The following is a 14305-nucleotide window of genomic DNA, read 5'->3' on the forward strand; positions in this document are numbered from 1 at the left end:
TTGGGATGGATTCCCTGTAAACAGACTACCATAACCTTAGTGGATGACCTGTATCAGCGTGCTGTAAGCTTTGAGGTACACATTTAAACTGGATCAGCCAAAATAATTTAAAGCACTGTTCCTGATTCAGTAATTTTAGTAACGTGCCCCCATGGCCAGAGCGATGTCACTTTGTCTCCATTTCTAAAGTTTATGTACAGATGGAACGGAAAAGACAATGTCAGGCCCATGTAACTGTATCTACATAGTGGAAGTGGCTTTCACCCCCAGACTTATATGTGCATGTAGCGCTTTCAAAGACAAGTCCAGCAATGCCTTTACATAGCCAGTCCGTTCCTTAATTACTGAGAAATCAGCGTTTTAAATTATATGCAAATGAGGCAGAATCTGAAGCCTCTGTCACTCCAGCTCTATCCCTCTCAGCACCGCCTCCTTCTTGACAGACTGCCTCTGTGCTGTGTGACTTCAGGCTAAGGAGCTGTCACACAAGCAGAAGGCAGTGCTGAGTGGGGAATAGAGCTGGAGTGACAGAGGCTACAGATTCTGCCTCATTTGCATATCAATTCAATACCTAATTTCTCAGTAGCAGTCTAAGGGACTGGCCATGTAAAGGTATTGCTGGACTCTCGTACATGTGCATATAGTTTAAGGGGTGAATTCCTGCTGACAGATAGATATAGCAATGTCTAGTTGCATCAATGCAAACCCCCCACATTAACTATTTTTTTATAAGATTCCTCTGATCTCCAGTACTGTAAACTATCACAGTGAAGCTTGGAAGATTAAAATGTTTCTTTTTCTCTGAGGGGAGGCATACAGAATGTATTTTAATATTTTCCATTAAATATTTAAGTCCCTTTTTTAAAAAGAACTGGAAATCCCTAGTGGTTCTCATTAACCCATCCTGTTCTTATGGTCCTAGGAGTGACTCATTTGAGAACCCCGTACTACAACAACACTTTAGAAACCTGGAAGCCCTCGCCCTTGACTTGATGGAGCCTGAACCCATTGAAGATCTAACATGTAAGATAGTGTGGTCTTTACTCCTTTTTGTCTATTATTATAATGGACTAGAAACCTGTTAAGAATGTTTGTCTGTCCTTTTATAATGCAAAACCATTAAAGGAGGCTTCCTAGTAACCCATGTTGCTGCAGTGTCATGTACATACATGATATATGTATATATCATAATCAAGCTGGCGCAAATTAGTAATTGAATAAACTTACATTTTGTTGGTTTGGACGTTCATCTTGGCTCAAAAAATTGCTATTTTTTTCTTTCAAAATGCATATAATTCTGCTCAAAATCAACTGTCTGAACATCTGTTTCTGTGCTGTACTTTGTTTTAGGATTAGATTTCATTGGAACAGTTCTAAAACAAACTTTACAACAAATAAACAGATCTGCTCAATGGAGAATGTGGTTTCGCACTCTATAGTACTTTCTCAAGGGGATCACAGTAAATAGTGTGCAAAACGTGCGTTGGGGTACAGTCAACTAACTTTTGAATGACAAGTTAATGAAGGGGTTAAAGTGCAATTGTGCACATTATACATGTTACTATATAACGTTAAGCATGATCCATATAATGACTTTTAGTTACCCAAACTTCACAATAGATGACTGTACCCCGACGCATGTTTCGCACACTATTTACTGTGGTCCTCTTGAGAAAGTACTGTGGGGTGCAAAACCACATTCTCCATTTAGCAGATTTGTTTATTTGTTGTAAAGTTTGTTTTAGAACTGTTCCAATGAAATCTAATCCTAAAACATAAAGTACAGCCCAGAAACCGATGTGCAGACAATTGATTTTGAGCAGAGTTATATGCATTTTGATAGAAAAAAAAAATGTTAGCAATTTTTTTAGGCAAGATGATCGTTTTCCCTGCTATATATCATTCAGCTGGTAGCTGGATAATATGCTGCAGAAATTATGTGGTGAATTCCTTGCATAGATACGGACCGAGGCCCATTGTTACTGACAGCCTGTTCTGAAACACCGGAAATAACCCTCTGGCCATTGGCATCAGCAACTACTAAACATGTTGTTCCAATGAAGGCTCCAGAGGACCATTCCCGGGGATGTTCAGGTTCTGTTTCTACATCGTTTTACATCTTTCTGGAACCCAAGATGGTGTTGACCAATAATTACGGTTCTGCCAACTGTTTGATGTGTACGGGGCCCCAAACAGCTGTCAAGGGAAATAAGGATCCAGCATGTCTGCTTTTAGACTGCTGATCCTTTTCTCTCTGAGATGTGATGCCTGGTAGCAGCTCTCTTATAAAGAGCACTTGGCTGAATAAGCACGCCTGTGTATGAGAGAGCTGGTCGAGATGGCTGCCAGCTAAAGATTCATACAAAACATTGTTTAGCTAACAGCCATCTTGTGTGTGTGTCAGGCTTTAAAGGGATGGGCAGTGTTTGGCTGCAGTGGTCACATGCCCTTCCAGGTGACTAAAGCAGTGGAGGAATGGTTAGGTTACATTATTATTTTGTAGCATTCTAGGTGTTTTTCAAATGAACTTTTAAGGAAGAGACAACACTCTTTAAAACTGTAAAGTGATAAGGAAGAAGAACAATCGCCATTTCAAGATGGCAGGCTGTGTCGGTAAAATGAAACCAAACCATTTGATTGTATTGTAAATCACTTGCTGACTCGCGCAGTCTGAAACTATTGCATTTCTGGCAGGAAGAAGGTTGATTGGACGGAGTGACTTCTTCTCTGAATAGTACAAGTGTTGGCTGCATACTCCCATAATGAAAGATTACATTGATTGTAACTAAGAATAAAACAGGGGACACTAAGTGGACAGTGGTAGTGGAGGGGGGGGAGATTTGTGTGGGGTTTGTCACTATTACCTACACATGTTTGTGGTTTTTCTTTTTTCAATTCTAGTACCAAAGACCGAGATGATAGATAATCGATTGGGTTCCCTGGCAGAAGAATTTAAAGAACTGGTGTATCCACCCGGGTATAACCCAGAGGGCAAAGCTGGAAAACGGAAACAGGGTAAGAGAAGAAGCATTTGGCAATAATATTAATTTTGTATTAAATGCTACAAGCAGGAATCTCTTTATAGGGTATTGCAGCTACGGTTGTCATATACATAGGATTTGTGAGGATTCAGGCACCAGGACCCTACTAATCTTAAAGGGGTTGTCCGTCCTTAAGTTACAAGTCTGCAATCACTCTGTGTCTACAGACTTACACGTTTTCACATCGTGTGCACTGCCCATTGTGAGGATTCTCCATTGCTTTGAGCAGGTCTCAGAATGAAGAGGGAAACCGGTGATTCCTAAGATGGAATAACGACTGCTGGCAAAACTAAGTGGAGCGATGAGGTTTGGTGGAGACGGCCAGAGAAGAGCACACCGCTCCGCTGAGTTTGCCAGCAGCCCCGATGCTATCCCAACTCTTCTGCATTCTGTGCCAGTGAGATCAAGGCTCGGGAAGACCAAAGTATCAATCAGTATTTGTTATCTTGCCTCATTACAAAGAGTCCTCAATTGGAGACTGCTGTATTCCTAGCACATTCTATGTTATTTCTCCGTAGGACTCGTTCACACGACCATGTTTTCAGTCTGATTGCTGTCTGTGAAAAAAAAACCAACTGCATTCGGACCAATGTTATTCATTAGGGCAGTGCAGATGAGAGATTTTATTTTTCTGACGGAATCTGTGTGGGGAAAAAAATGGCAGCATAAACTAAATTTTTCACCCATTCATGTATAGAGCAGCGTAAAAAAAAATTTAGATGCCATATGGAGCCACAATACAGCGTCCTGTTTTTCAGTATTCATTACAATTCTGTAATATAGGAAACCGTATATGAGTAAAAACGGATTGTACAAGGATGACAACTGAGAAAAAATCATCCCACTTTTCTGGATGAAACTCTGAATAATTTTTTTATACGCTCGTGTGAACCTGCCCTGACTGGCACCTCCGCAACTGCCAGCTTGTTCTTCGAGGAATCCGGACCTGACCGTTTCCCTTTCAAGACTTGCTTTTGCCTTTTTGTAGGAGATGACAGCGGCCAGGCTGGGAAGAAGGCGAAGACAGAAACCTCCATTTCTGAAGCCGATCTAAGAGCTTATGTGGAGAAGGGAACGTTGGGAAAACTGACCGTGCCGGTTTTGAAGGAAGCTTGTCGTAATTATGGGCTAAAGGGCGGGAAGAAGCAGGAGCTTGTGGATGCACTTGTTGATTACTTTAGTAAAAAATGAATATTTACTCCCCAGAATGGGAAAAAGTGTAGATCTAAACATGATTTTCTCTGACATTCCACTGTTTTGTTACTAATATTATCTGCTAATGATAGAAGCCTTTATAATACTGCGCATCAAAAGCAGAAAAATCCAGTCTATGATCACATGTAAATTCTTACTTACAAAGCTGGAATAAAGTTTTTCATTTTTGTAAACAGCCGGGTGGCATGTCACGTTACTTTCCGATTTTCTGCTGTTTCGTTGTTACCGAGATTCCTGCACAGGTCATTATTTCATTGGTAAAAACATGTCTGCCTGTGGTGTACATGGTGCTGGTTTTTCCCCATGAGTTAATGATGGAAAAGCAGCATGTAATTCTTATAGATTCTTCCACAAAAAAAGCTCTAGTTTTTGATACTGACTGTTTTAGAAGCAGAAAACTTTTATTTGGACTTTTCAAAAAGCACAAAAAAATTACTTTTATTTGGACTTTTCAGTAAAAAAAAATTCTGGTAAAAAACTGAACATGCACTAACACTGTTGAACCTACAAGAGAACCTGGAGTCTCAATTGCCCCAAAAGGTATAAACACAAACAAAAACGTCCTATATCACACAGCCCCCCGAGGAAGCCCTATTGGGTGAAACGCGTCGTGTTATAGTGAGGAGCATCAGGACCCCACATGGGTAAGGACTTTTTTTGCACTATAGTACTTTAGAAATTTTAATATCTCAGGTAGTGTGTGTTTTGGTCAGTGACTATATAGGGATACCATTCCTTCAGTCTCCCCTGGCATTTTATGATTGCTGAGGAATTTATGTGGACTTTTTGGCTGATTATATTGGATTTTATACGCATTACTAACAGCCTTTTAGAGGAGTTAGGATGGTTGGCCTATTTACTGTTTACAATTTTTGCACAACCTACCTTTTTGTACTAACATTATTAATGTGTGCTATATGAAAGTTCCTGATGCACTTCTTATGTGTCTTACCACCTAGGATAATACACTCATTTTTTATCATGTTTGTACCACTATGTATATTCTAATAATAAAAAGATATTTTCACAAGATATTGGACGTTTTTGTTTGTGTTTATACCTTTTGGGGCAATTGAGACTCCAGGTTCTCTTGTAGGTTCAACATTATTTCAGGGAGTCGCCTATTCTTAAAGATGTATTGATGATGGCGGGTTTGATACCTTTTGTTGTACATGCACTAACACGTACAGTTAGAGGATTTTTTTCTCTTCATAAGTTTGTAGTATCACCTTACTCAGCACCTGTGCTGCAGTCTATAAATGTTTATCCAACCCCCTCACTCCCCTGTAAAACCTTTTAAAGATCCTACGCCTGCGCAAACAAATCACCGGCTCCGCGCCTGGGCAAACAATTCTCCATCTCATGCTGGCGCAGTGTACTCTACCCTACTGCGGGCAGAGCCGAAAACATCAGTGCGCATGCACACAGCAATGGTGACAGTTCCAGTACATGAGCCAGAAAGATGTATGCCAGTGCATGCGCAGTGATGCAGTAGAGCAGAGAGCGCAGGCACAAGTGGGCAATTTCTTTGCGCAGGCGTGGGATTTCTCCAGCTATGTGGGTGATGCAGGTCAGGAGTTGTCAACCACTGCAATAAAAAGAGGAGGATGGCAAGCAGCAGAATGGATGGCTCTCAGACCAGACCGACAGGATTAACATACAGCGCAGTAGAACTGTAAAAGGTTTTTGGTTGGGTATGTAGCTCATGGGGCAGCTTCCAAACGGCAAGCATTCAATGCTGCTGAAAAACAAGTAGACTTTCAGACTGACTGACAGGTTAGTGATGAACTTTTCCACCACAGAAAAACAGCTTTTAACAGTACCAGCAAAGTGAATGAGACTTCGGAAAACTGATGCTCCTTATTTTTTCCTTGCGGATTTGAACCTTCAAAGTGTTTTCTTTCAAATCTTCAGGATGTCAAACTTTTGAGCGGTTTTCACCCATTTAAAAAGACACTCCTCCTCCCTCAAAGTTTATTTCCTCATAATATATTGCAATAATCATATAGCACTGTGTAGTTAAAATTGATCATTTTGCCTTTCTACCCAATTAATTCATCTTTTCTCTGTATGGAAACTGCACCCTCCTCCTCCTGCCAGGGACTTTTGCAGTGATTCATAACAGGAAAATTGACCTCCGGTTTCTACATAGAGCTTAGAAGGATTCAGCTCGTCTTAGGTTTTTATCACGAGATGTCATAGACCTAATGGAAAAGAAGAGGATTATCTGGGTCAAAGGGCAAAATGAGCAATTGTAATTACACAGTGTTGTATAATATAAGTGCAATATATTTAGAGGATAAAAATTGATTTAATAGCTTCTGTATCTGAATGTGAAAAAACATGCGTATTTTTCTGCTAACACTCAAAGTATATGCAGATTTTCTTTTACTGCAAAAAACAAACGGAGCATAGGCCAAATCTGCATGGATTAATATCCGAAACTAATACTGGAAACCCAAACAAAAATGCTCATGAATCATACCAAAAAAAAAGTTCCCCAGCTGTAGATGAATGTGTAATACAGTACAAGTGCTTCATGGGTTTTGCAATTCAGCTTCTAGTGATCATTGGAGTTTCGGTAACAGTAGAAGTCCATAAAACTTATTTTCAGGGTCTGCATAGAAAAACAAAGTTGGCGTATGCTAGTCTAAACTGATCTGTAGGCCAGATTAACATATCGTAGGCAGCCCCTCCATCCACCTGCTATGGGTACGAGCACACTGAACAGTCACGTCTTCCGTTTTACACACTTGACTGGTCCACATAGCTTAGCACGCTCCTGTGAATTTGGCATAAACCTGATATTAGTCCATTAGACAGTACTTGGATAGGTCAAAATAAATATCTCAGGAGAGGTAATTGGACATATCCATCTGCTGGACCAAATAAGATGACCATTTGGAAAGTTGCAGAAATCAGTAATTGAAAACCGAGCAAAAAAAGGCCATGAATCATATGAAAATAACTATTAAAAAACCCTTTATTGCATACATGGTTTGAAAAGAGGGTGGCACGGAGGAGACAGGTGCAATACACATATAACGCACACTGACGGCACTGATCTGTAGTGTATTAAGGTGACATATACAAGGTGTGAACAATATACAGAGTGGAATAAAGGGTAAACACCATCAGGGTTATAAAGGCCCCCCCCAGTCTGACACCACCCCCAGAAGGCTCACGCCGAAACGCACGTCGGGGTGGGCACCACACCTATCCTCTGGCCTACACAGGTATTGTGCATGTAACGATTGAGTTGTAATGCCTCTTCATTGTACATACACTGGTATGTTATAGAGCTGCATAGTACTTAGGCCTGGATCACACTTCCGTTTTTTAAAATCCGTCAAAATCCGTCGTTTTCCATTAAAAAACGGATCCGCCATTTTTTTTTGAGGATCCGTTTCTTTTGTCCCATAGACTTCCATTAGCGGTTACTGCGGATCTGTCAAAAAAAACAGATCCGTTTGCATCAGTTTGCGGCAAAACGGAAGCGGATCCGTTTTTTCACACTTTGACGGATGCAGGCGGATGCCAAAAAACTGATGTGTGAAACAGGCCTTACATGCAGCCCTTTCCTTGCACTATTACTACATATGACAATGGTGATACGCCTCACAATGACGTTATTTCTACCCGGAGACATTATATGTACTGTGTGGTTTTCCTTTCTTGTGCAGGCCTTTCATCTTAATACACTACAAATCATTGCTGTTAGTGTGCATTATTTTATATAGTGTTTTGTTCTCCGTGTCCTGCCTGTGTGATGTAAAATAATTGTTATGCTGTATATATACTCATTTTATCTTGTTCAAATGTTACCTTATGTGTATTCTCCCGTCTCCTCCGTGTATATGTCACCTTACTACACTACAGATCATTGCCATCAGTGTGCGTTCTTATATATAGTGTTTTGTTCTCGTGGTGTCCAGCAGTTATACTATATTACACTACTCAAAAAAATAAAGGGACACTTAAACAACAGAATATAACTCCAAGTAAATCAAACTTCTATGAAATCAAACTATCCTCTTAGGAAGCAACACTGATTGACAATCAATTTCACATGCTGTTGTGCAAATGGAATAAACAACAGATGGAAATCATTGGCAATTATCAAGACACCCTCAATAAAGAGAGTGGTTCTGCAGGTGGGGACAACAGACCACATGTCAGTAGCAATGCTTTCTGGCTGATGTTTTGGTCACTTGAATGTTGGTTGTGCTTTCACACTTGTGGTGGCATGAGACAGACTCTGCGAGCTGTGGCAAGGTTTGCTGTCTGTCAATGTAATGTCCAGAGGCGCTACCAGGAGACGTGGAGGGGGCCGTAGGAGGGCAATAACCAAGCAGCAGGACCGCTACCTCAGCCTTTGTGCAAGGAACAGGAGGAGCACTGCCAGAGCCCTACAAAATCACCTCCAGAGGCCACAAATGTGCATGTGTCTGCACAAACGGTTAGAAACCAACTCCATGAGGATGGTCTGAGGGCCTGACGTTCAGACTACCTATATACTCTTTATATTTTTCTAATTTTACCCTGTGTATTGCTCCTGTCTCCTCAGTGCCACCCTCTTTCCAATCCATGTATGCAATAAAGGGTTTTTTAATAGTTATTTTGATATGATTCATGGCCTTTTTTCTGTTTTCAATTACTCATTTCTGCAATTTTCCAAATGTTCATCTTATTTGGTCCAGCAAATGGATATGTCTAATTACCTCTTCTGAGATATTTATTTTGACCTATCTAAGTACTGTCTAATGGACTAATATCAGGCTTATGCCAAATTCACAGGAGCATGCTAAGCTATGTGGACCAGTCGAAAGTGTAAAACTGAAGACGTGACGGTTCAGTGTGCTCGTACCCATAGCAGGTGGATGGAGGAGTTGCCTACGATATGTTAATCTGGCTTACAGATCAGTTTAGACTAGCATACGCCAAGTTTGTTTTTATATTCAAACCCTGAAAATAAGTTTTATGGACTTCTACTGTTACTGAAACTCTAATGATCACTAGAAGCTGAAGTGCAAAACCCATGAAGCACTTGTACTGTACTACACATTCATCTACAGCTGGGGAACTTTTTTTTTACTGCTAAGAGCCATTTGGAAATTTCTACCATCATTCAGGGGCTGCACAAAATTTTCCTAATCTATTTGGTCAAATTCTTAATCTCACCCCTAATGTGGTAGCTGCTTCTATTTGGTGCAGCTTTGATGATGAGTATGTTGCTTCTCACATCTGCTCCAGGTTTGCAACAGTCTGAGGAGCAGTCAATTTTGTGTGATAAGTTTTATAAAGCACATACATCACATAGGAGACGCTGGAACTGCTGCATAGACAGCAGCGGGGACAGTGAGGTTGCCACTGCCCTCCCATCTGTGGGATGAGAGCACATCATGTGCCAAGTTCTCCCACAAAGTACATTCTCACACGTTAGCCAGCCCGAGCACTGTGGTCTCCACAAATCTAGCCAGGTGCCTTTTTTTTTTTTTTTTTTAGAAGAGGGAAAACAAACCATAATCTAAAACAGTGTATTAGTTAAATTAGTGACAAAATGTACAGTTGGTGGAAAAAAGTTGAGCTTGATGGATCTAGATTTTTTTTCAATCCATTTATTACATACTCCCCTGCATCTGTGCAGATAACTGATGTAACAAATCATTGTTACACTTTCTGTTCCTTTGAATAAACAGTTCACCTTGTAAGTTTTTAATTAAAAAATACAATATACAGAAAATAAAATATGGCAGAATGTTTCTGGTTAAATATTCTTGAAACTGAAGAATTTATTAACACAGGTACACTTTGTAGGATTATGGTTCAATCTGAAGACACAAATGAAGAATTCCAATTAGGTCATTAAAGGGGTATATTCAGAACTGTGAAACAAAACAAAAAAAATGTGCCTAAGCACAAACAGGTAGGTAGTTGCTACCTACCTGTTGTGTGTCCAGTGCCACTCTTTGCTGGCACCGAACGATTCAACTGCCTCTACTGACATCACGTAGACAGCAGCAGATTCCTTTCTGCCCCGCTCTGTTGACAGGGCAGGATTTCAAATCCATTCTTTCTGATCAACAGGAGCGCTCTGTGGCAGGCAAAACAGGTAGGTACTAACTATCTGCCTGTTCGTGAAAAACAAAATGTTCCTGAGCGCCAAGTCCCAGATATACCCTTTAACACTGTTACATTAATAAAATGAACATTAGAGCATGAAATTGAAGTCTAGAATTCTGCCATAAATTCAAAGTGTGATTCACACCAGTAGTCTCTCAATGGCTTGCTGAACAGACTGGATCTGGGGCTTCAGTTGAGAGCCTTCCTTGATGGTGACTGCACAAGCAATAACTGGTCTGGAAACCCCACAGGCTCTCCCTAAAGCCTGCTTGGATCGAACAAAGACATAAGGGACATTCTTGTCTTCACACAGAAGAGGAAGATGAAGGATGATCTCCAGAGGTTCTGCATCAGCTGCCATAGCAATGAACTCCGCAATGCCTCTGTTTAAGGTCTTTGTGGCTGTGAATAGAAGAGCACCATAGTAATGCATTTAAGACGATCACATTAGCTGCATGGACAGTAGAAGTGCTAAAGGAGGTAATAGAGCACAATTTTCAGTTTGTATAAAGCAAATCAGACAAGATTAGTCTGTCCAAAGCATGTCAGAATCTATGAGGCGTTATGCTGGACCCAGTAGTTGCAGCTTTGCTATATTTTCACTCCCATGAAATTTCTATACATTAAAATAGACTGAGCCTTTACATTTTTTTCCAGCAACCTTTCCCGTTGCCATAAAGCTTAGGGTGGATTCGGGCAGCATGGATGTGGCTGGTTGGGTCTATGGACAGTTTAAAAGAAGAAATTGAAAAAAAAAATGTTTTTCGTTGCCACCATTTTTAATGTATGCTGCTCTGGTCCTATATCATGTGAGCGCAGCTGTGACTAGACAACACAGTGTCCTCTAAGTGAACTGGCAGTCACTTTCAATATAAGTCTGAGACTCAGACGTTCCCATATACTTACATTGAGAGCTTGTGACCGTTATCTGACTTCTAGTTAGTCAAAATCTGATCACAAGATGGCAGAACTAGGATCAGAGCAGTGCTGAGAAGAGCAGATGGCAGCTGGTAAGCATATTGCGCTTGCGTGCGGTCGCCGCACACGTCAAATCGCTGCATGCGGACACATTCGCATACAACGCATGTCCCTGCGTACCCAATGTTAAGGCTAGGTACGCAGGAATCATACAGAAGTAGGCGGAGGTTCAGGGCAGAAGAAAGGAGGAAGTAGGCAGGCATCTGCAGCCCTCCTGAATGCAAATCTAAACCTAGCCTTAGTGACTGCTGACTAGTGAATGTTCACATTGCATACTGAAAGGATTCTCTGGTATCTACAGCAAGACTAAGTATGCTATCTGTATACTCCCAGCAACATTCCAACTAGATGTGTGTGGCCTCATTCAACACAAGTGAATTGAGCAAAGCCATGCATGACTAGTAGGAATGTGGCAAGGAGTATGCAGATCGTATACTTGTGGTCACATGATCACTTGGTCTTGCTGCCACCACTAGAAAATCCTTGCAGTGCACACAATGTGAGGATTCACAAGACTGCAGATGGTCACAGTAAGACTGGGCAGCCCATTTAAAGGGAACTTAGTACCAGGTTTGGCCAATATGAAGCAAAGCCACCACCTTTCAGGCCTGATATACAGTATTCTATAATGCTTTATATATCTGCCCCCAACCTGACCTGTAAGAAAAAACTTTTATCATACTCATCTGTGGGGCAGTGTGGTCGAAGGGGTGTTAATGTTCTTGGTCCGGTGCCTCCCTTCTTCCATCACCATCATCCAGTCGCCACAGCACTGTGCTCCTGTTGAGATGTACTTTTCTGCCCTTTCGAGGACAGAGCAAAGTACTGCAGGGCAATGGGGCTCTTTGACCAATCCCGGCCCCTGCGCACTGCAGTACTTTGCTCTGCCTTACTCAGCGCAAAACAGTACACCTGTGCAGGAGCGCAATGCTGGGGAGCCTGTGTGGGATGCACATGAAGCAAGGAGGACAGCGAGGGGAAAAATATGGGAGGTGCAGGATCCAAAGCATTGACACGTCTCGGACCCGATGGGAGTATATAATAAGCAGTTCTTTTTCTTGTCTTGCAGGTCTCGTTGGGGGCAGATATACAGCATTATAGAATACTGAATATCAGGCCTGAAAGGCGGCAGCCGCATCTCATGACAGCTTCCTTTAAGCCAAGCCACATAACCATTTACAAACAAGGATTTGTTCACATTTCTCTCTGGCTTTATAAAGTTTTGCAAAACACAAATCAGTGATGCTTAGCATGAGAGGCAGGGACAGCGACGGCCCCACAGTCCCTGGCATGAGGGCCGGGATATAGCGGGAGAGCTATTTTTTGGGGAATTGTGACCTTGTAAGGCTTTAGCAGGCTGGGTAGAATCACTAGTTCATGACAAATCCATTTATAGACATTGAAAAAAAAAAAAAATCAAATCCCTTTACTTTTCTGCTTACTAAGCAGTTTGTAATCTAGCACGTGTGAGAAACGGCCCCCATAGGAAGCAGTAACGGGTCTCCGCAGCAAGGCCCGGCCCCCCAGCGCTTACCTTCGTTAGCCCCTTTGCGGAGCTGCTTGTAGTTGGAGCCCTGCTGCACCAGGTCCAGGATGGTCTTGGTCAGCTGGGCATCCGCCAGTGGGTAGGCCTTAGGGTTCACCTCACAATCAGTCTGCAAGAAAACATGGATAGGAATAAGAACAGGGCGCGGCTCCACGCCACACGTGCCAGCGGCGGCTCTTACCATGGCTACTCTCGGGTACGGTCTCCCCTCGGCTCGAAGCTTCACGGAGGAAAACTGAGAACACGCAGCGTTCACAACGTGTTCCTAACTTCCGGCCAGTCAAACGGAAAGGGCGGGGCTTTCTACAAACCACCCACGTGGTCTCGGGTCAGTCTGTCTGACGTCAGGTGGGGCGGGGCTTCCGAGATTATGTGGGCAGCCTCTGGTCTGACGTCATACAGTTCCCTGCGCTCTGCGGGACGTGATACATCACAGCGCTAGTCCTCTCTGAAGTGGAGGCGTGCATAGAGCATAAATGCTGCGTTACAGAATGTACGGGACGTGGCTGTAGTTTTCACAGCGACCTCAGGTGGAGATCTGGTTTAATTGCCGTCAGCGGAAGTGAGGAAAAAAAAAAGCTTCCCGTGTTGCCCCCCGCATGGCTGTAGAGCTGGGGAGCCTGGTGTCACTCTCTAGGACCAGGAGTTTCAGTAACGCACCTGTAAGGCCGGTTTCACACTAGCGCATTTTCAACGCGCGCACGGCCGGGGGTAGCTCCGCCCCCGATCCGGCTCTCTGCCCGGCGTGCCCGCCCCTTCCTTGTAGCGCCGCCTCCTAGCGGACAGCGGCGCCTGCGATCGGCGCACCCTATCTTTAGCATAGGGTGCGCCGATCGTGCGCAGGCCGTGCGCTAGTTGCGCTTTGACCTGCGCTGCGCACTTTTGACGGCGCGCCTCAGTGACGTCAGCAGGAGTCCCTGCAATTTCATACAACGAATTAACCCCTTAAATTAACCCCTACAAGTCCAAAATTTTACCCACAAACCCTCATCTAATTAATAGTGATAGACATAAAAAAAACATGAAATGAAATGGTTAACTATATGTAAACCATGTGTCATTTCATGTCGGGCAGGAGAATAATTATACAAAAGCCGGCAAATGTTTCTGCGGCTATTCTGCTATGATGAACTGTATGAATTTGTAATATATATATTAATGTGTCTCTATGACATGTATAAAATATATATATTGTGGTGCAGTGACCGCTGTGTCCGCTAGGGGGCGCTGTGTGGGTGTCCCAGGACAGCCGTATAAGCATTTCCATTACCCTGATAGGTGTAGGATACTGAAAGATCATAATGATCAGCAGAGGTACTGCTGAGTAGTACATTCCGTTACAATGTGTCAGGGAAGCCTGTGTGGGGCTGTGTGCAATAGGACCTTGGGTGAGGTCATAGTC

General features: G+C 42.6%; 2 protein-coding genes across 6 annotated transcripts in view; one reads left to right on the forward strand and one right to left on the reverse strand.

The window, feature by feature from the left end:
* The window catches only part of XRCC6 (X-ray repair cross complementing 6), a 62346-nt gene extending 57915 nt beyond the window's left edge, over positions 1-4431 (forward strand). For all 5 annotated transcript variants that reach the window (XM_073586636.1, XM_073586633.1, XM_073586635.1 and 2 more), the window contains 3 exons: positions 923-1023; positions 2902-3015; positions 4030-4431. In XM_073586636.1, the coding sequence (XP_073442737.1) occupies positions 923-1023; positions 2902-3015; positions 4030-4232 (418 nt within the window). In that variant the 3' untranslated portion in view covers positions 4233-4431. The remainder of the gene's footprint in view (positions 1-922; positions 1024-2901; positions 3016-4029) is intronic.
* A 5524-nt stretch (positions 4432-9955) lies between these two features.
* On the reverse strand, positions 9956-13241 carry SNU13 (small nuclear ribonucleoprotein 13). Its single transcript, XM_073586639.1, has 3 exons — positions 13085-13241; positions 12892-13012; positions 9956-10781 (listed from the first exon to the last, which is right to left on the reverse strand). Exons 1-3 carry the CDS (start codon positions 13085-13087, stop codon positions 10519-10521), a joined length of 387 nt encoding a protein of 128 aa, XP_073442740.1. The 5' UTR covers positions 13088-13241; the 3' UTR covers positions 9956-10518.
* Positions 13242-14305: the final 1064 nt, after the last annotated feature.

The sequence above is a fragment of the Dendrobates tinctorius genome, unplaced genomic scaffold (assembly GCF_039654945.1).
Source record: "Dendrobates tinctorius isolate UK_male_01 unplaced genomic scaffold, ASM3965494v1 ptg000094l, whole genome shotgun sequence".
In the NCBI taxonomy this organism is placed as follows: domain Eukaryota; kingdom Metazoa; phylum Chordata; class Amphibia; order Anura; family Dendrobatidae; genus Dendrobates; species Dendrobates tinctorius.

Excerpts from the sequence above, each read along its gene's own strand:
- SNU13 (XM_073586639.1), bottom strand. Across the intron at positions 10,782-12,891 it reads CCGCAAAGGGGCTAACGAAG|CCACAAAGACCTTAAACAGA; the intron begins GTAAGCGCTGGG and ends TTCTATTCACAG.